Below are 22,546 nucleotides of genomic sequence, written 5' to 3' on the forward strand. Positions count from 1 at the left end.
AAACAAACATAACCCTAGCTTCTGTCTGACTCAGCACTGGCTCTAACGCTGTATGGTCCAGTATCAGAACAAGTAACACGTGCTGAGCCTGGTCAGCACCCAGGGGACACACATCAATTTTCCTCTCTACTTGTACAATCTCACCATTTAACGCTCCCACCTGGTTCTCCAATGTCTTAGACAACAAGGAAACCTGCTGAGAGACCCCTCTCCCAGCTGCCTTCCTGTCTTTCACACAGGCTTCTGGACTGTATTTTAGTAGCTGGCTTTCAGGGAAGGGACTGAACCTAGGTTGGGAAGGCAGAGAAAGGCCTAATAATAGCAGCCACACTTACTGAGCTAAGTGTAATCTGAGGCAGACACCCTGCCAGGCATTTCACACGCATTATTTCATTTAATCTTGGAAATGACCTTATGGGTTGGGTATTATTGTTAAGCTATTTTAAAGATAAGGAAACTAAGGTTGACAGTTTGATCATATTTAAGCTTGCTAACAGAACTGTATTTATACGGTCAGCTCTCCAGGGAGCAACACAGGCTCAGTTGATTACACCTCTAACGTACACTGTATTCACAACTAGGAAGAATCCCTTTGAGAGGGAAATCTGGAACATCTTGAGAGTTTTGGAAAGAAAACTGCTGAAAGTGATGGGATCCCCAGGGCCCAGTACAGTGCCTAGCATACTGCAGGCCTTCAAGAACTACTCACTGAATAAACGAACGTAAGGAAATATTGGGGCTGATAAAATTGTGCCTCACACTCCACATCTCTGTGCCTTCACCCAGCCCTCATCCATTGCCACCTCTTATAGCTCCTGTATGGCTCTCCCTGCCAGCCCCCTCTTCAGGCCCTACACGGCACCCAGTACGTGAACATGCTCACAACAAAGCACACAAACTCTGAGCTAAACTTCTAATTAAACAGACTGTCAGCCTCCCAAGCCAGGCATTTAGAAGCTTCTGGGCCACAGAAAGATGAGCTCCATAGAACATTCTAGACCCAGAGCTCACTGAACGAACACACCTTGACTGTAGAAAGAGCTTCTAAAACAAAATTCTAGTTAGGATGACATTTGTTAAAACTGGCCTCATCTGAACCTGGCTAAACCTGAACACTGATGAGTCAGGAGTCAAAACTTCTGCTCAGGGCAAGGCACACAGGAATGGGTCTGGGTGGGGACTGGCCCCACCCCACCACCAGGCTACAGCCAGATACTAAAACAACTTACAAATTCAGCTTTGGTTGCCTGGCCTCTTCTAAAAAGACCTTCTTATATCTGGAGAAAGTAGGAAACCAATTCAAGGTTTTACCTGAGAACACTGCTAGGAGTCTAAAGTGACTGGAATTTCATCTAAGCACTCTATGATGAATACAGAGCAGTCGTCAACAATTGGTTGTTTAACCACAGTCAACGTTCTTCATTTGTTCTTACATATGAGGTGACTAGGACACTTTAGATGTCAATCTCTAATTCGAAATCACGACAAGGATCTTTTGATGTTGCTTTAAAAAAAGAATTCATTTAAAGCAGTGAATTGAATATGGAATTATTCAAACGTGAGAAAAAAAGAAAAATTTTCATACTAGATGAAAAGAAGGTAAAATATATAACATATTAACCCCTCCTGGCTAAAATTTAACTGGAAGTATCAGAATTAACAATAGCTGCTCCACAAAGCAACTTCTTACTTTGTGCTCAGTACTTACGTTGGATCCTTGAGAGAAAACTGAGGTAGGCATTTTAGGGAAGTAAGATTCAGGGAGGTTCATGACTTGCATAAGTTCCCTTGCTAGTCAGCAACAAAGCAGAATGTGGAACCAAGTCTGTCTGGCTCCAAAGCTTAGTAAGGACACCCCTTAGAAGTTCTCAAATAAGGTGAGGTCATTGAAGCTTTTCTTAAGTTCATTTGTTTATGGATCCACAGACTTAAGAGTGGTTTAAGCACTCAGTCCTAGATGCATTTTTGCTGAACCAGAAAGTGAACCAATCCTTTAAAGCTTTAACACCCAAGTGACATTTCTCCTTCGTCTAAATATACACTTTATAGGGCATCTTTTTCAAAACAGGGTAAGCCACCTACTCTGTAGTTTTCAGGCTTACCTACAAAATTAAAATCACCTGGAGACTTGTAAACCATAGCAAAGCCTGGGCCCCAATTACATGAGAATCTCTGGGGATAGAGCCCGAAAATCTGTATTTTTAACCGCTCCCAAGAACCACTGATGTGTTGGGGAAGTAACTCGCCTTAGTGATCTCCAAAAGCATCCCGGAGACATTTTTAGTGCATTTCTCAACTTCAACTGGTCATTAGAATCACCCAGAGACTTTTTAAAAATCGATGCTCAATCCATACCCCAGAACCATCACACTCTCTGAGGGTGGGACCCAGGCATCCGTAGTTTGTAAAGATCTCCAGGTGATTTTGATGTGCACCAAGGGCTGAGCACCACAGCTTTAGCAGCTAGTTATTCGAACGAGAAGTCCAAGCCTTTATTCGGAGGGTGTTCCCAAGGGCCGTCCATCAGCAGCGCCATCACATCAACAATTAGTCTTTTTCTCAAACTCCCTGCCTTTTCTCTTAGCATCAGGCACCCAAAGTTGGTGCTGACACCCAAAGTTTTTCCATTCGTCAGCCACTTCTTAAGTGCATGTCCACTTAAAAGAAACGCTCATGACTCTCCCCTCTGTCCTTCAGAATCATTCCTACTATTAAATGATTCATCTCATATGCACATGCAACATTTGTCATTCTCTTGCCACTTTCAATTTTATTATATCCACTTCCTTTCTCTCTTATTAGCATTTGCAACACTGCCACTTCTTTTGCCCTCATGGACAATATGGAGTTAATGCTGTTCTGGGCATGTGAAACCTAGGCACAAAGCCACAGGCTAAGGAACCACAGTGTGGCTGAAACTAACCTGACAGCCTAGGAACGCTGCCAATCACTGAGGCGGGTAGAGTTGATGTCCTTTTCTGCTCTGGGAGGGAGTTCTGTTTACATCTGTAAAGTTCACATGGAAAGTCTTGAAGTAGAGGAGCTTTGTGCTGCTTTTTGAGTACGTGTAGCATCTCGAGAAGCAAAGCTCAGAAGGTTATCCTGAATTCCCAAAGCATACCTTTTGATTAATAACAAAGATCTTCATGGTTGAGAAGAATAAAAACCTCTGTACATTTCAGTTCTAAACTTTTGAAAGCTTCTGACATGGGGCATAAATGAGAAAAATTCTACCCTGAAAGCAAAATGCTTTTTATCCAACAATTTTAATATGCAAAAGCAGCAGCATTCATTGTGAAGATATTCTCTCAAAGGGCAAATCAGGTGCTGATTAAAGCTTTCCTACAACATATATTGCTCTGGACGACTAATGAATGGCTGACAAATTTAATCCACATCTTCATCCTGCAAACCACCTTCCTTCCACATCCACACACCACCACCAACAAAAAAGTTCACAGCACTGAGAAAATGCATTTGCTTGATACAGTACTTTCTGTACTAGGTAAGATGATGTTCATTATTTTGCTTTTTTTCAATGCTATCGCAGATTATTTCTGCAAAACTATCAATGGAAAACCCACAGACAATGAATTCAGAGGCTATGGCAGAAAAAGCAGATCTGATTTCCATACAAATTAGAAGATAAAATGTTGCAATAATTTACTTCAATAATTTTTATGGGAAAGATCAAGATTATTGACTTTTAAAATAAGGTCTCCACTAATGTCCTAAGTTCATTTCAATCCTGTTCTTAATAATCGGTACTTGAGAAGGAATTTTAGGATAATATTTAAAAGTTAATTAAAAGCAGTGTAAGCACTCATGTCAGTCAAGCATGACCTCTGCTCTACAATGCATTTAAATGCATGTCACCTTGACCTGTAACACAGCAATGTAAAAAATTTTGGTCAATATAAATCAAATGTACACTAATTTATTCAGCAGGTTTCCTGGTATCTGAATCAACATTAGAAATCTAACCAGTATTTGTTATTCTGTTATTGACAAAAGGAAGCATATTTAAATGATAACAAGTACTCATGGGTGTCATTTGGAAGTTAAATTGTTCCCCAAGGACAGCCTCCGTAAACGTCTACATTTAAAGGTCATTTACCACCAAATTATGAACAACTGTTGCATTTATTAACACAGGCTCAATAGTTTAGAAGCTAGAGCCATCAATTTTTACTGACAATGAGATCTAACTGTTTGCTAATAATAAACAAGGAAAACAGACCTTTTCTATAAACTTTTATTCCCTGTACTATGATCACTTTTAAGAAACGGAGATGCAAACTTTCTGTAGGTGTGCCTCTGAAGGAAAGGCTAAACATAGTTTAAAATAAATAGATAATAAAATAAAAATGCTTATTTTCTCATATTATGTTCATCTGAACTAAAACAAAAGCAGGAAAAACACTACAATTGTTTATTTATGAATGAAGTGTATATTTCACTTTTAGAAGGAAGCATGAGGGTTAATTTTACCATGGGGTGCCCAGATATTTGGTCAAACATTCTGGGTGTTTCTGTGAGGGTGTTTTTAGACGAGATTAATATTTAAATCTATAGACTAAGTAAAGCAGATTGCCCTCCATCATGTGATGGGCCTCTGTGGATTTGAGAAACAATATATTCCAGGGGAGTTACTCCAGCTCCTTCACCAAACGACCTCGAAAGCCGCTAGTTTTGAGTGAGGCCCAAAACAAGGAAGGCTCTGCAACAGGTCCAAGCTGCTTTGCCACTTGGGTCATTATGATCCAGCAGCTCCAATGATGCTTGAAGTGGCAGGAGCAGACAGGGATGCTGTTCAGAGCCTCTGGCAGGCCCCTAGGTGAATCACAGTGTAGGTCCTTATTCAGCCAATTCATGGGCTGTGACCAAAGGTTTGGCTGCATGGTCTGGGAGCTGGAAGCAACATGATTGGAAAATTGGTGACAAGGAAATCTGAGGAAAAGGTTATGTGGATAGATCTCTCTGAATAGGCAAAAAACATGAAGAAATGTGTGTCCCATGTGAATGCTCACTGAAGGATGAGCTCAGCAGAGGGGGATTTTAATAATCAAGTGAATAGGATGACCTGTTCTATGGATACCAGTCAGCCTCCTTCCCCAGCCACCCCGTCATTGCTCAATGGGCTCATGAACAAAGCGGCCATGGTGGCAGGGATGGTTGTGCATGGGCTCAGCCACATGGACTTCCACTCACCAAGGCTGACCTGGCTGCAGCCACTGCTGAGTGCCCAACCTGCCAGCAGCAGGGACCAACACTGAGCCCTCGAGACGGCACTATTCCCCAGGGTGATCGGCCAGCTACCTGGTGGCAGGTTGATCACACTGGACCACTTCCATCCTGGAAGAAGCAGCGTTTTCTTCTTACTGGAATAGACACAACTCTGGATACAGATGTGCCTTCCCTGCACGCAACGTTCTGCCACAACTACCATGCATGAACTAATGGAGTACCTAATCCACCACCGCAGCATTCAGCACAGCATTGCTTCTGATTAAGGAACTCACTTCACAGCAATGAAGTGATGCAATGGGCCCACGATCATGGAATTCACTGGTCTTACCATGTTCCCTACCCTCCTAAAGCACCTGGCTTGACAGAATGGTGGGATGGCCTTTTGCAGACTCGGTTACAGAGCGAGCTATATGGCAATACCTCCAGGGCTGGGACAAGGTTCTCTAGGAGACTGTATATGCTCTGAATCAGCATCCAATATGTGCTGATTTCTCCCATAGCCAGGATTCACAGATCCAGAAATCAAGTGGTAGAAATGGAAGTGACACCACTCACTATTACCCTTAGTGACCCACTGGCAAAATTTTTGCTTTCTGTCCCTGAAACCAGGGGCCAACTTGCTTTAACTACACTCAGTTGTCTGTTAGCAAAAGTGGTGATAATGCATTACCAAAGTCCACCCTGTAGATAACATCTCTGAAGCCTGAGCCACTATGGTAACAGGTAGGGTGCTTAAGTTGTTTGTCAGGAACTGAGAGTTGACTCCTTGTCCAGTTCAGGCCAATTAAGACGACCAACTTACCAAGTGAGTCGACAGGTGACCCTGTGATGTCAGAGGACTGAAAACTCTACCCTCAGATCATGCTAATGCCACCATTCTGTGAACACATGTCCTATGAAGAGCCATGAAGCCTGAGTATGCTTGCACAGATCATCTATTACTTCACTTATCCTTACCTACAATAATCTACCCCCATGCTTCAGACCACTCTGCTTCTTTACCCCATTAATAGCCTTAATCCCCATTTTTGGGGAGGCAGACTTGAGACTTGTTCTCCCATCTCCTTGCTTGGCTGCCTTGTGAATAAACCCTTTTGCTGCTCCAACCTCATTGTCTCAGTGATTGGCATACTGTGCGGTGGGCAAAATGAGTCTGATTCGGTAACATCCCCACGACTCCACGCTCTGCTGGCCTAGAAGTCTTAGTTCCAAAGGGAAGAATGCTTCCATCAGGAGATACAACAATGATTTCATTGAACTGGAAGTTAAGACTGCACCTGACCGCTTTAAGCTCCACATGTCTCTGCATCAACAGGCACAAGAGGGAGTCACTGCGCTGGCTCTGGTGACTGATCATGACTACCAAGGGGAAACTTGACTACCACTCTGCAGTGGAGGTAAGAAGGAGTTTGTCTAGAACACCGGAGATCCCTTAGGGTGTCTCAACATTATGACGCCCTGTGATTAAAGTCAATAGAAAACTAAACAATCCAATTCAAACAGGACTACTAATGTCTCAGACTCTTCGGGAATGAAGGTTTGGGTCATCCTGCCAGGTAAAGAACCAGGACCAGCTGAGGTGCTTGCTGAAGACAAAGTGAATATAGAGTGGGTAATGGAAGAAGTTAGTTACAAATACCAGCTACAAACACATGACTAGTTACAGAAATGAGAACTGTAACTGTCATGAATATTTCCTCCTTATTTTGTTACAAATATACTTGTATGTGTATATATGTATATACATATGTATTAATATACATAAAGCAAATATATTTCCTTTCTTCCCTCTCTTATCCCCTTACCATGTAACATAAGATGTACTGACTTTATATCACAGTTGTTTAAGTTTTGTTAACTTCACATCGTACTATTTAAGTTACATGATATCAAGCAGAAAATAGACATGACTTAAGGATTTTACCTCCTCCTCTGGGAAAAGGATTAGTGTGTTTTCACTTGTACACAGGATAGTTGTATCATGTCAGGCAGAATTATGACCTTGTTATTGTCTTTATTTGGAGGTTAAGTATGGTTAAAAGGAGATGTGCACAGGTGCCAAGTTGACAAGGGGTGGACTTGCAATGGTTAATTTTATGTGTCAATTTGACTGGGCCACAGGACACCCAGATATCTGATCAAACATTTTAAATTAAGCATGTCCAAAAATAGGACTCCTGATCTTTCCCCCAAAATCTGCTCTGGCCAAATTCTTATTTCAGTAAAGAGTGCCACCATTCTTCCATTTGCTCAAGGTAAAAACTCCGGAGTCATCCTGTTCCTCATTTTTCCTCACACTCCAAATGCAAACCATCAGTGAATCCTATTGGCTCCATCATCAAAATCTATCCAGAATCCACCACTTCCACCTACAGAACTTTTCTAAGCCATCATCACCTTTTACCTGGGACACTGCAATAGCTTCCTAACTGAGCTCCCTGCCTACACCCAACCCTACTATAGTCCATTTTCCACTGCAAAATGAAACTGGTCCTTTTAAAACATAACTCATGTGACCAACATGGAAGGGCAGAGATTTCCATCTGTTTGCTTCGCTACTGTGTCCTTAGCATCTAGAAGAGTGCCTCACACATGGTTGGTGATCAATAAACACTTATTGAATCTCCTCACTCTTCGGCTTCCCATCTCTCAGAGTAATAGCCTTATCATTTCCCTCCCAAGCCTAACAGCTAAGCCCTCCCCACCCACCACTCAACCTCACATTACTCCCCGCCCCCACCACCCCGACCCTAGTACCTATGACATCATCTCCTACTATCCTCTATTCTCTGACTCCAGGTCAGCCCCACTGGACTCCTCTCTATATCTAAAACACACTGGGCACATTTCCATCTCATGCCCCTTGCACATGCTGTTCCCTCTGCCTGAACACTCTTCCCCTAGATAACCTCATGGTTTACCTCCTCACTTCCCTCAGGTCTCAGTCTTCATGTCATTTCCCAGTGAGGGCTTCTTTGATGGTCTCCCCAGAACTCTTGATCTCCCTTCCCTTATTTATTTTACTCAGTACCACTTATCACTATCTAAGATACTATATGTAATTTAATTATCATGTTTATTTCTGCCCCGCCCCACCCATCCAACTAGAATGTGTGCTCCTAGAGGAGACTTCTGACTGACTCTCTTTGAGGGGAGAGGCCTGTGACTGTTTTGATCACTGCTGTATCCTCAACAGGCAGATTAGTGCCCACCACTTAGTAGGTGGTCAATAAACATTTGTTAAATAAGTGAATGCTGTGTTTCCATTTTCTCTTGATATTATAAACAATGCTATGCTGAATAACTTTACATGTATATCCTTGTACATTTGTGGATACAGACCAAAAAGTGGGAAGGTTGGGTCAAAGAGTGTATAAATATTTTATTTAATAAATATTGCCATATTGACTCCAAAAAAGATCTTCCAAGCTACAGTCTCACCCACAGTGTGTTGGAGAATCTGTCCCCTTTCATCTCCACTCTCATCAGTACTGGTTTTTATCAATCTTTTTCATTTTGCCTATTAAATTGAAAAAAAAGAATCTTGTTTTCAACTCTGCCTTTCCTTATTACTATCACTACCTTTTCATATATTTTTGGTCATTTAAAATATGCCTCGATGTCTTGCTCCTCTTAAAAACAAACAAATAAACCACTGTCATCACTTGTAGCTGCTTCTAGGACAAAATTTTATCTGGGTATCTACAGTTCCACTAAACCACTCAACCTAATCTTCAAACTCCAGTCCCACCCCCATCACCCACCCCTTCCTACCAACGAGCCATACTTCCTACCCTTCCCCACACGCTTCCTGGAATCTGGAATGATCTTCTTCCCTTTATCAAACTGGCAAACTTCTACTCATCCTTCCAGAACAAGATTTCATGTCAGCTACCCCTGCACCCACAATACCAGCACATACCTAGGGGAGGGTAGTGACATAATAAATAATCACAACAATGAATTTTTGCTACTTGTTTTACGTAATCTTGACAATCAGATGAGTTTCCACTAGCAAGAAAGAAGGGTGAGGGTGTAGAAGAGAAAGAAGTTTACAGATTCTAAAACAATTTCTAAATTCTTAAATTCAAAGAATTAGGGAAAGGCAGCTGGTAAGACTCAATCACATACTGGTTCTTCCTTAGAATCAGAATTACAAAGCGAAAACCTGAGTAATCTACCTTTTTAACAAAAATCAACAAAAAGAGGACAATAGCATATTTCAAATACTTACCCACCCCCTTCCAACAAACAAAGCAACTACATAGAAGGAGACAGCATGTTTCAAATATGCCCAATCTAGTCATCAGAATTTAGCCAGCAAGCTACACGGGATCTACACTGAGATACCACTGCTCACCTATCAGATTGGCAAAAGTCCAAAAGCCTGACAACACGCTCAGTTGTGAGCTTGTGAGGAAACACACACTCTCATAAACTGCTATGGGGATGCAAAATAGCACAATCCCTAAGGAAGGGAATTTGACAATATCTGGTAAAATTAAATACACATTTACCTTTTGATCTAGTAACCCCTGCTAGGAAGCCATTCTAAAGATACACTGACAAAAGTACAAAAAACATATGCACAAGCCTAGTGACTGTAGTCAATACAGAGAACAATGGAGCTATAGAAAAGAATGTGGCATCTTTGTATACGCTCCTGTGCAGTGATCTCCAGGATATATTGTTAAAAAAAAAAAAGCAGGTGGAAGAAAATGTTCTAATATACTACTGTTTAATGTAACAAAAGGAATGGAGGCACAAATACATTTGCATCCATTTATATATTTTTTCAAATAGAAGGATAAACCATAACTTATTTTTTCAGTGGTCATCAATCAAGAGGATGGAAACAGGGTGCAGAAGACAAAAAAAGGAAGCTAGATTTCAGTAGATAAACTGATGCAATACATACTTAACACAAGTATAAAACAAAATCAATTATTTATTTACTTTGTTGTTTATTTTTTGTGAGGAAGATTGTCCCTGAGCTAACATTCGTGCCAATCCTCCTCCATTTTACATGTGGGATGCCACCACAGCATGGCTTGATGAGCAGTGTGTTGGTCCACGCCCAGGATCTGAACCTGCGAACTCCATGCCACCAAGCAGAGCACACAAGCTTAACCATTATGCCACCGGGCCAGACCCCAAAATCAACTTTTAAAAAAATCGCTAAGAATACAAAATACGAGACTGAGTGGCTAGTTGGTGTTATAAGCAGAGAAGAAGCAATCCAAGTGATTTAAAAACACAGTCATTTGATTGTATGCTCTGGATTGAGCAAAGTACAAAAGAACTTACTAAAAAAAAGTTTTAAGCTGTATTCAGCATTATCTTGTTGATAGTAGTAACTGGTATTATAATTAAGACGCAGTAATCATGTGTATAGTGTGAGATTAAGTAAACTGTTAATCATATGATATTCTACCAATCTCAGCATCTAGAGTACTGAGATTTTCAGTGTGGGAAAAAGAAGACACAGCTGAAGATAGAAGAGACTAAGAAAAAAAATCCTAGCCTTGATCACTGAAAAGAACTAGAAACCTCCACAAACCCAGTGTCAGTGTATTATCGTGCCCAGCAAGCGGTCTCTAAACATCACTTCCCACTAAAAGCAACCAAGGAGCTTCAGAGAAAAGACTAATTCCAGATCTAGGGTGGGAAAAGTAAAAGATGTACCAGGAATAGCTTGTTATACTGATATCTTGTTATACTGATTACTGATGGAGGCTGTGGAACTTCTTTTTTTCTGACACTACTAAGGTTGTATCAAGGGCATAGCACCCAATCTGAAAAGGCCAAACTTGAAAATGGTGAAAGATGGGACAAAAAGTATATGAGAATGATAAATATAAGGGATTGAATTACATTAAACATGCTAATATCCACACATTCATAACATAGTAATTTTTTTTGTTTTGAGGAAGATTAGCCCTGAGCTAACTACTGCCAATCTTCCTCTTTTTGCTGAGGAAGACTGGCCCTGAGCTAACATCCATGCCCATCTTCCTCTACTTTATACGTGGGACGCCTACCACAGCATGGCTTTTGCCAAGCGGTGCCACATACATACCCAGGATCTGAACCAGCAAACCCCAAGCCGCCAAGAAGCAGAACATGTGAACTTAACCACTGCACTACTGGCCCAGCCCCCCATAACATACCAATTTTTTTAAAGAAAGCCTCTGTGATCACCTTTAGTTTGTGATCTGTGGAGGCCACCAACTCATTATTTTGAAAACTAAATAAAAGAAGGAATCAAGCATTTATCCTGCCTTTCCTATAAAAACTATGCCTCAGAATAACTAATTTACGAGGCAAAGTTTCTTTTTATACACGTATTCAAGCCAATAAATGAAGAGAGAATGACAAAATTAGAATATCGATATTTAGCAACCACTAATGAATTAATAGATCTAGGCAACATTCTTCAGTGGCCGCCAGATTTCACAAATCAAATCTGAAAATGATCAAATCTCTACCTTTTTATAAAGTAAGGACCAGAAGAATGTGTTAATAATGACACAAGGATGTAACCAGCAAAATGCAGTCTGGGAAACTATGGGACAAATGTCATAGTTTATACAACAAAATAACTGTAAAAGGAAAAAAAAGAGAGAAAAGTGGTAAAAGAATCCATAGATTAAAGGGCTGAGGAGACATATTCAGCAATCACAGTACATGGACCTAGTTTCAATCTCAACTCAAACTGCATTAAAAGAAAAGGAACAAGCATGAGAAAATTAAGGAAATGTAAAAATAGATTGATATTTATGATACTGATGAAATACTGTTAATTTTTAAGTGTCTGATAACGATACTGTGATTATATTTGAAAAGGGCAATCTTTGTTTTTTAGACACACAAACTGGAAGTATTCACAGATAGTTCTGAGATCGGCTTCAAAATGAAATACAGGAGGACTTGCTGGGAGTGGGGGAAAGAGTAGGAAACAAAATTGGCTGTGAGGTTATCATTTTTAAAGCTGAGTAAAGGGGTCATTATTCTCTCCACTGCTCTATATGTTGAAATTTTCCATAATAAACAGTTACTGTTAAAAGGCAGGGGGAGGGGCCCGGCCCCGTGGCTGAGCGGTTAAGTTCCCACGCTCAGCTTCAACGGCCCAGGGTTTTGCCGGTTCGGATCGTGGGTGCCGACATGGCACCACTCATCAGGCCATGCTGAGGCGGCATCCCACATGCCACAACTGGAAGGACCCACAACTAAAAAATATATAACTATGTACTGGGGGGAGGGGCCGGGAGGAAGAAGATTGGCAACAGTTGTTAGCCCAGGTGCCAATCTTTAAAAAAAAAAGGCTGGGGCAGGGGGCAGGCAAGACAACAATTGAAAATTAAAGCAGAAAAGACATACACAAAGCAAAATAGGAAATTCCATTAATAACCTGAATGAGCACCTGGAGAGCCAGTATAAGAATGTGAGGTATGAGCCCACTGACTCCTGTTTTGGAGGGATACCGGGGGAGATGGAAGAAGGTGGGAAATACTTATCTCTGTGCCCTCTGTAACATATCCTAATCATTTATGTAAATACATTAGCCTTGATGATCTTGAAGGAAAAAAAAACTTATGTAGTAAATAAAGCTAGAAAACTAAACCTGAAGTGAACACACAGTTTGAAAGTTGTAATAAGAACACCAGTTGGTTATATGTAATTGTTACTTCTGAAGTACTTCAAAGTCTTTGCAAAGATTTTATTTTATATAGCATAAATATTTCTTCTGGACTTTTGTCTACATTAGTAATTCATATTAAAGAGTTTTAAGAAAGGCAGTCCCTACTTGAAATAAAAATAAATCATGAACATAGCTAGACACACCATTTCCTGCACTTTGCAAGGATTATCTCATTTAATTCTCAAACCATGCTTTAAGGGCGGTATTAGTATTTTCCTCTATCACAGATGAGGACGACAAGACACAGGGAGATTAAGTAGCTTGTCCAAAGTCAGACTTCAGGCTAAATGCTGGAAGCAAGATTTGAATAAAGACCTGAATCCATAGCCTGTGCCTTTCACCGATGGGCTGTGTAGCTTCTGTCAAAAACGGGTGGAATATTATAAATAGGCTTTTCTAAATGGCAAAAGTTACCCTGGAAGCATCTGAAATAACCCACATTTGATTTTGATCTGCACAGGTTCATCTCTAATAACACGCCTGCCTTATTTTTGAGACACAGTGTGCTACAATGTGGACTACTAGCTTACTATCATATCAGAGTGGACGACACTAAATGCAATGTGGTATCCTGGATTGGATCCTGGAACAGAAAAGGAACATTAGTGGAAAAACCTAATGAAATCCAAATAAAGTCTGGAGCTTAGTTAATAGTCATGTATCAACGCTAGTTTCCTTGTTTTGACATTACCATGGTAATGCATGAAGTTAACAATGAGGGAAACTAGGGGAGGGGTATATAGGAACTCTCGGTAGTATCTTTACAACTTTTCTGCAAATCTAAAATCATTTCAAAATTAAAAGTTTACTTTAAAAGAATAAATTACAAAATAAAAATCACAACAAAAAGATTAAAATGTTTTTCTAGGTCAATGAAAACAAACTTAGTTCTGTCCCCAAATTTCTAAGCACCATATTTGCAAAATTCAATCCTCTTTTACCTACTTTGATTTTTAAATCAATGTAGCTTTCTGTCTGTTAATGTTCAAGAATATCTTCAAACTGTATTTCTTGTCTTTAAGGGTAAAGAACACATCTTACACATGCTTGATTTAATCACTCGACACACATTCAATGTTCCATGATGCTGGGAGCTTACCATGAGTGAGGCACTGTGCCAGCTGTGTCCTGGTTACACAAAGGCCTCCTTCATTATAGATGCTTACAATGGGTGATTGAAAGATACTGTTGTGCACATTGTGCTCTCACTGTCCTTCTGCCCTTCTCCAACTGTGGGGTCAACAGGGTTAGTGGCAGGAATGGACTGACCTCATTTCTAGCTCCAGAGACACCCCCTGTTTTAACGCCAGCTGGTTCACCTATCCTTGCCATGGCGATTGGTGCAGGTGGTCCTGGCCTCAGCCAGTCGGCCCGCAGGGTTCCCTGGGCAACAGGACTGGTTGAGAAACCAACAGGGAGTGAGATATGAAGGGAGATGTATTTGTCCTGAGCTTCTGACAAAAAACTGTCCTTACTCCTAAGAAACACCCTCCCTTCCTCTGGATGTTGTAGTATATATATCAAAAAATATCTTTTTAAATCTGCAAATTGTGACCATTTGGATACCAGGTGGAAGCTACTCGCAGGAAGAAAACAAACAGAGAGGAGGGCCACTCTCAGGGGCCAGGCCCCCTTCCTCAACCTCTCAGTCTCATCCTCACGCATACAAAATGGCAACAGTAATACTTCCTGCAGGTCATTGTTAATTCCAAGGCAATATCTGCAGTGTGGTTCATTAAAAACAACAGAATTGGAATATTAAGATATTGCTAATTTTGTGGGTTTATATTACGGTTTTTTTTTTTAAATGCTTTACCTGTCAGATATTTGTAGTGAAATATTTACAGCTGAATAAATGTCAAGCAATAGGATATACTGGAGTATATGGGGAAGCCATTTGGTTTAAAACTAATTTGGTTTTTTTTTTGTTTTTTTTGAGGAAGATTAGCCCTGAGCTAACTAGCTAACTACTGCCAGTCCTCCTCTTTTTTGCTGAGGAAGCCTGGCCCTGAGCTAACATCCGTGCCCATCTTCCTCCACTTTCTATGTGGGACGCCTACCAGAGCATGGCGTGCCAAGCGGTGCCATATCCGCACCCAGGATCCGAACCGGCGAACCCCGGGCCGCCGAGAAGCAGAACGTGCACTTAACCACTGGGGCCACCGGGCTGGCCCCAAAACTAATTTGGTTTAAAACATTTATGATGTCCCACAGACAAGAATGATGCCCTTAAAGACAGTGATGTGTCTTCGCCCATATCAGTATTCCCTTAAGGACAAGCATCTCTTCCTAAAAACTAAGGATCAATTACTGATTTGCTATGCTCATCTTGCGACCACTCACCTGCTGTGCCAGCAAAGCAATCTAGTGATATTGGAAAAAGAACATTCCTATCGTGGGTGATATATGCTCTTTGTTCTAAGACAGACTAGAACCACTCTGTATACCCTACTTCTTTAGAGAGCTGCTTTCCTTAGTGAAGGTACTCCCCTAGGCTATATGGTCCTTAGAGTTGGCTCATAATAAACTCACCTCAGTTTTGATTTATAGAATGATTATTAATTATTTGCATCAATACCGTGAAATTACATCTTGGATTTGCTTTAAAATATATCAGAATAAAAGAAATGGAAGAATGGGAGGGTGAATGAAATAAAAATTGTAAGATATTCCACATGAGTAATGGACAAATTGTGGTTCATTATATTGTTCTATTTTTGTATTTTAATCCATAAAATATTAAAAAAAATGATCCTTGCATATACCTCAATATTATGATCATGCATATTTGTATAAACACAACACACTCAGTCAATCATAGGCATATACGCAGTTAAAATGAACGTGAAAAACCATCTAATTCAAAGCCTTAACTTTTACAGCTATGAAAAATGAAATCTAATACAGTCAAACTTTCGTGTTATTACCTAAGGAGTAATTCTAGTTTTGTTGTTTTTACCACCAATGTATCTGAAATTGAAAATACCCGCCTATGCTGGCACCCGGGACCTGCTTACCCTCATATCCAATGGACTGTTCTCCATCCTCACCTTACAAGACCACTCACCCACATCTAGCACGTTCCTTCTTGGAAAGCATCTACCGATCTCTCTTCCCACCTCACACCCCTGGGCCTCCTTCCCCCTCCGGAGGCCGTGCTGAGAGAATTCTCTGCTCAGGCAAGTGCTCAGATTTTACCTTCAGTCCTTTCCTCACTCCACAGGCTCTTCCTAGGAATAGCGGCAACTTTTATACTTTTTCATCTTTTCTGCTCAATTACCCCTTAGAGCCACATCTGTAGCCCAGACCTCTATACATCCTGAACGCCAAAATCAAACTGCCTCACCCCCCATGAAGAACTCGACAGCCCCCAAACCAAACTTCCCCCCATTTCAGTTCCTATTTGGGCACTGGCACCCGCATCCGTTGGAGTCACCCTGCTGCCTCACATCTGGCCACCAGGCCCACGAGATTCCTGTCAGCATCCCCCTTCCTTCCTAGTTGCCTTAGTCAGGCCCTCATCCTCTCCTTTCTCGTCATTTTGCAAGTGTCTCTTAAACGTTTAATGCTCCAGGGTCATCTTTCTAAACGCAAACATAATCATGTTACTTCCTTCCTTAAAACTCCCCAGTGACTTCCCATTGTCTGAGGTTGAAGGCTCTTCTCCCACGTAGTTCTCAAGGCTAGTGAGCTGGTCTCTACCCACCTCTCTCTGTCTGGAAATCATCCTGCACGATTCCTGCTACTTACTCTAAATTCAAGTCTGTACCCTGACCCCCGTCCAACACACAGAGGGGCTTCATGACTCAGGATCACTGCTCTTCTGATTTATTCTCCCATTAGAAGACTCAGTCAGTCATTATTTATCCAGCAGACACAGAATGAATTCTTACTATGTGATATGCCCTGTACTAGGGTACAGCAGTGGAGATGGACACTGTCCTAGCCTCAAGGAGCTTATAGCCCAGCAGGGAAACAGATCCTAAACAAAAAAACCAAGGAGGGATGGGGTGGGGGGGTGGCCGATAGAGAATAACCTCCCTACGAAGTAATATTTGAGCTCATCTGCATTTTGGTACAATATCCTCTCCTGCTTCTTTGTAAACTAAAATGATTTACAAGTGGCCCTTTTTTTTTTGGAGAATCAGTCCTTTCGCCTGAGATGAGATTTTGCCCTGCGCTTCCTCTTTCTAGAATTCACAATCTCAGCAAAAAACTAATCGGATTCAAATAGTCAGCATTCCTAAGCACCCCCATCCCCACCCCCAGCACATCACCCTAAGGCAGAGCAGAACTGCCCTCCCCCTTCTCAGGACTCCAGCTGACATCAGGCACCCTCACCCTTCCCTAACTTGCCCCCCACCCCCGGGATGGGCTGAGAACTCCTAAGGGCAGGAACATCCTCCCATCTCTCAATCCCCCACTAGACACAGTGCAGGCCCACAGAAAATGTTTAAACGTCAAAAAGGCAAAAGTTCACTCTTTAAAGGTAAATTACTTTCTATATTGAGCCTAACAGGGAGGAAGAACTATATTTTTCTACTTTAAAATGCCTATCACTGAATTTGTTAGAATGCAATAAAATATTTCTTAAATTTAAAACACAAACAGAATCACTAAAGTAAAAAAGTACTTTTTACACTAAAGTGTACATTATTTTACCACTTTCTTATTTAGGAAACTGAGATTACATTTTTTAAACTCTAGGGCTTTTTCTTTACAAGATGAAATCTTACTCGCTGCTGTATTCCCAGCCCCTAGAATAGAGACATATGTCAGGCACTAGGTTAATATCTGCTGAGTGAATAAACTGCTGTACAATTACAAAACAGGTGCTCAGAGGGAATAAAGTATCTAATGGCTGCTTCACAAACTCACAGAAGAAAAAAATCACTGCAGAAGGTATCTTAACAATACAGTTACTGATCTAAAATGAGTAAAGTTTTTTTTTATGTAAACTCTTAAAGATCATACAAACTCTCATCACATAAGCAATCTTCAAACTACCAAGTTTACCAAGGAAAGGGTTCCTTCCAAACCAGTTTAATTCACAACCTGGAGTCTGGCTCATGCCTGGTTATGAGAAAAATAATTTAAAAATATATGAAAACTTTGGGGAAAACACAGATTCTCTAATAGAAGAAAACTCAATAATGGCCAATGAGACTTAATTTTGATTTATTTAAAAGTACTTATTTTGGGAGGTGATAAACTTTTAGCATGGACTACTCAACCACTTTCCTCTTTTCTCTAAAGACTCAGTCCCCTAACAAACAGCCTTTTTCTCTTCAGATCCTGAAAGAAGGCCCCAAAGATGATGGTAGGCCCTCCGTGACTTCTGATGCTGACGGGAGAGGTGAGATATCGGAAGATCAAAAGACAACCAAGGCATCAGGCCTAAGGAAAAAGCCTTGAACAGGTGCAAATTTAACATTTTTCTTTTAAGGAAGATACAGCATATTTAACCAAATGGTAATTCATTGGAAAGGATTATTTATATAAATAATGGCCACTATACTGAGCTCAGCTCCCCCCTCAGCTGCAGCTTCCTCTCCGAGGGAAGGCACTTTGAGTACATGTTTTGGGACACTTGGACCCAGCAGTCTACTGAATTCTAAAAACCCACATACAATCTGGATTTTCTTTTTCAATCACTACTCTTAATTCTAAAAATTCCTTTGAGAGGGTGATTTAATCCTCCCTGTGAAAACACACGGTTCCAGAAAGGCTGATACCAAAACCTAATAATATTTAGCGGAGGTGAGAGAGGTTAAAGCAGCTGGTGTTTAGCAAGTGAGTGAGGCAGAAGCGAATAAAATAATCCTTTCTTTCTGCCCTCTGCGACCTTCTCCGAAGCCTACCTGTAAATTCTTCTGAGGTCTACCCAGCCTCAGATCCTTCTCCCTCTAGGAACGACTGTCAAGATAAAGATGCCTAAATTCACTAGGAAATCGACGACACACAGTTTACTTACCAATCTTACTACCCCAAGGTCCCAGGCCCTGGTCTCTGCCCTCCCCGCCCACTCCTCCACTCTTGAGAGCAGAGGCTCTGTTCCTCACTTCTCAGTGATCCCAGTCCCAAGTATGGGACAGGTGTTCAGTGAGTACCTGATTTTGCCGTTTCATGACACTGCAGAACTAGCAAAAAACTTTGCAAACCATCTAAAAGCAATACGTGTATTCACTCTGGCTAATAAACAGCTACGAATGAGGATTTTTAAGAATCAGCATATTTTTCATCTGAATGAACTTGGAACCCAACATCAACCCGCCGGGAAGCCACTTGTGTCTGGGCAAAGGGGGCAGCTGTGCCAGAAACGAACGCAGCCCATCCCGGGCTCCAGAGGGCGGGCGGCGGGGAGAATGGCGAGCGCCGCGTCGGAGGACTCGACTCCAGGCGCTCCAGCCCGAGCCCCGGGGCGCGGCTGGGAGGGGAAAGGGACCGAACCCGGAGACCCCGGGCGCCCGCAGCCGCCGCGCCAGGGCGGGGGCGCCCGTTTCCTTGACAACGGCGCGGGGCGCAGCCCTTCCTCTGGGCTGGAGGAGGGGAGCGGAGCGAGGGGACCCCCTGCGCAGGGGCGGCGGTGGCCCGGGGCACCTCCTGCTCAGCCGCCGCGGGCCCGGCTCCCGGGTTCCTGTCCGGCCGCTGCCCGCGCCTACCGTGTATCCCCGCTCCAGGTCACTCTCCTCGTAGCGAAAAGACGGGATGTAGACCTCCATGGCTGCGCCGGCCGGCAGGCGGAGGACGGGCGGGGGGCGGGCTCACGGCCGCGGCCGCCGCCCCGCCCCCGGCCCGGCCGCCCCGCCCCCTGCCCTGCGCCAGCCCGACCCAGAGGCTGCGCGGCCCGGGCCCAGGTCGGGTGCTGGCCCCGCCGCCCACGGCGCTCTGGGAGGCCCCGGGACGGGAGCTGGGGCCGGGAGCCGAGGGCGCGGGGCGTTGGGCGCCGGGATTCCGGGCCTGCAGGGCGGCGGGGATCGCTGGGCCCAGAGGAGGCGGGGCCTGGAAACCTGTGAGTCTGCAGAAAAGGGGTGTGCGCGCCCCCGCTCCGGGCGCCGCGGCCGGGGCCGCACCCGGGCGCACCCTGCCCTTCGGGCTCGGCGGCCGCTAGGTAGCAATTTACAGGACACCACCTTTAGCAGATTGCAGGACCACCAGGAATAGAAAAGCATGGAGCTTCTGGATTGTGTTTTGGTTGGCTGAATTTTCGTTCTGACTCTCGGCTGGCATTAACAGCAGCGAACCCTCCAACTTTTACCAAGATTTTCCTGTTTGCCTTCCATTCCAGGGTGGGCGTCTGGTTCTGAGTTAGCCGTCGAACCTTGGAATGGTATCGTACAGAGCCCGAAAGTCGGCCTGTCACCGAGACAAACGCTCCAGCTTCTTGCTCCACTTCTAAAATGCTGCGTCTAAATAACTGTATAGGGCGTTTTAACTATAAAAGAAAATAGAAGACGCAACAAAAAGACATGACCAAGGTGAGGACTGGAATCTGGCCCTCGGGCCAGGAGCTCATAACCTGAAAGTACCTAAAAGATGAAGTGTTCCAGGTGACGAAACTTGATTATCGGATTCCCTTTGTAAACTCCGAGTTTATTCCTTAGGTTAGAGCACAGAGCAGAATGGAGACTTGGAGGTGACTTGTGGGTCACTGAGAAGTGACCTCAGCTAGAGAGCTTCCTGGACTGCAGGCAAACACCTGTGCCTTGAGGCCAGGGGGCATTTCAGAGGGGCCAATTCTAAAGTTTATAATGAGACCCTGAGTCATGGAAAAGAGGAAAAATCAGCCCCTTTGTTTTAAGGGCCCTGCAAAGCCTTCTATATTAACCTCATCTGAAGACCCACCCTGCTCACCCACTCGCAACTTCACGATGTGCCTCTCAGAATTCCATGCCTCAGCATAAGCTGTGCCCTTTGACCAGACTGCCCTTCCTCTTTTCTTCCAGCGGCCAGCTCCTGATGTACCCAACAGCTCTATGAACTCCATGCTGTCTTGAGTTGAGAGCCCAGCTTGCTGGTTCCCTTAAGCCTCTGGTGACTATCACACTGTATTGTGTCATTTATTTCTCTGCCTCACCCACTAGGTATTAGGGCAAGTACCTATTTTTAAAAAATGTTTATCCCCTACTTGGCATAATGCCTGGCACATTCTTCTTGAAAGCTTTATGTAAGCATTTAAATACTCAGCTTTACAAAACCAGTGGAATGCAGCAGGTACTATGCCAGATGCTGTTACATGCATTACATACCATGTCTCATTTAAGCTTCATAACAACCCATGAAGAAGTGTTACGGGCAAGAGGACTTTCAAGGCCTAGAAAGCAGTGTTTCCAGTTTTCATTTTTAAAATAGTAATGGCTACTGATGGTAGAAGACCCCCAAAACAATTTCAAGATTTGTTGAAACAGATTATTAAAGTCTCAGTGGGCGATGTAACCCAGGATTATATAATCATAAATCCTTGAGCTACAGATTGCTGATCAAGCTTTTAGTATGCTTTCTATACTGACCTTCCACAACAGCCTGCTAGTAGCCTGCCATATCTTTGGCCTGGCTTACCTATTTACCTGTTGGACTTAAGAGGCAGAAATGTGTGGGTCCATGAAGATGTGACAGACGGTTCAAATGAAACCTATTTGCTGTTTTCTAATAGCTGTGTATAACTTAATTTTGCCCTGCTGATAATATATACAAGCTCTCAATATGTGGGTGTGTTCTTGAGGGTCTATCAGCTCAGCCATAAATGGTATTACTATAATTTCAATTATAAATTATAAATTCACAGATGGCCTGATTGAAGCTCACAGAGGATAAATAACTATGAAATTACTCGCTAATAATTAGAAGAGCTAAATTTCTAACCAAGTTCTGTGAGTAACTAGCAAAGAGGGGAGAAAGAATAGCAGTAAAGTGAGAGAAGGTGGCAAATACAGTATCCTGTTGTTCCTACATATCTTTTAGTCTGACTCTACAGTCTGTGACAGGCCAGCGACATATCTTCTCAGAACACTAATAAAAATACATAGCAGATACATATATAACAGGTAGTATCTGTTAATAAAAGCAGAAAACTTACGTAAGCAAAATAATAAAATTCTGTTGGAATCCAGGTATAAATTCTTAGGCCCAAAATACCGCATTTACCTGGTATTAGGTAAAAATATATTTCAGCAAATTTAATGATAAACTGCTTTAAATACCAATTGGTATTAGAAGTTTTGACCAAAATCTATCTAGAATGTATTACACAGTCAACATTGAATTATAAGACTAATACATCATGACCAAATAAGATTTCTCTCAGGAACGTAAAGATGGTTAAACGTTAAGAAATCTGTTGCTGTATTTCTCAACACTGTCAGATTAGAAAAGAAGAAAAATGAGTATTTCAATAGATCCTGAAAGAACATTAATAAATCAGTACATCACTTCTTAATAATTCTTAACATAATAGAAATAGCAAAAAGAATTTTTTTAATTTGATAAAGGTTAACTACCATAACTCCACAGCAAATGTCCTATTCAACATCAGATGAGGAAGTATCATAATAGTATCAATAACTTTATCACAACTATTGTTTGACACTTTGCTGG

At 42.3% G+C, this 22,546-nt stretch overlaps 1 protein-coding gene and 1 long non-coding RNA gene across 23 annotated transcripts in view; one reads left to right on the forward strand and one right to left on the reverse strand.

Annotated features, from left to right (window-relative positions):
• Positions 1–19,797, reverse strand: part of SNX24 (sorting nexin 24) — a 140,949-nt gene extending 121,152 nt beyond the window's left edge. For 6 of the 22 annotated variants that reach the window (XR_011505882.1, XR_011505883.1, XM_070517509.1 and 3 more), the window contains exon 1: positions 16,151–16,305. Coding sequence is in view for 3 of the 22 variants with exons in the window: in XM_070517522.1 (XP_070373623.1) it covers positions 19,615–19,674 (60 nt within the window). In the remaining 19 variants the exon portion in view is untranslated. Of the gene's footprint in view, positions 1–16,150; positions 16,330–19,614 lie in introns of those variants that run through there. The other 16 variants (XM_070517513.1, XM_070517515.1, XM_070517511.1 and 13 more) reach the window with 12 other exon arrangements.
• Positions 19,798–19,824: 27 nt separating this feature from the next.
• LOC106842831 (uncharacterized) lies at positions 19,825–21,652 on the forward strand. Its single transcript, XR_011505886.1, has 3 exons — positions 19,825–19,964; positions 20,241–20,430; positions 20,899–21,652. It is a non-coding gene; the product is annotated as an uncharacterized lncRNA (long non-coding RNA).
• The last annotated feature ends 894 nt before the right edge of the window (positions 21,653–22,546 follow it).

This window comes from Equus asinus, chromosome 9, assembly GCF_041296235.1.
Source record: "Equus asinus isolate D_3611 breed Donkey chromosome 9, EquAss-T2T_v2, whole genome shotgun sequence".
Lineage (NCBI taxonomy): Eukaryota > Metazoa > Chordata > Mammalia > Perissodactyla > Equidae > Equus > Equus asinus.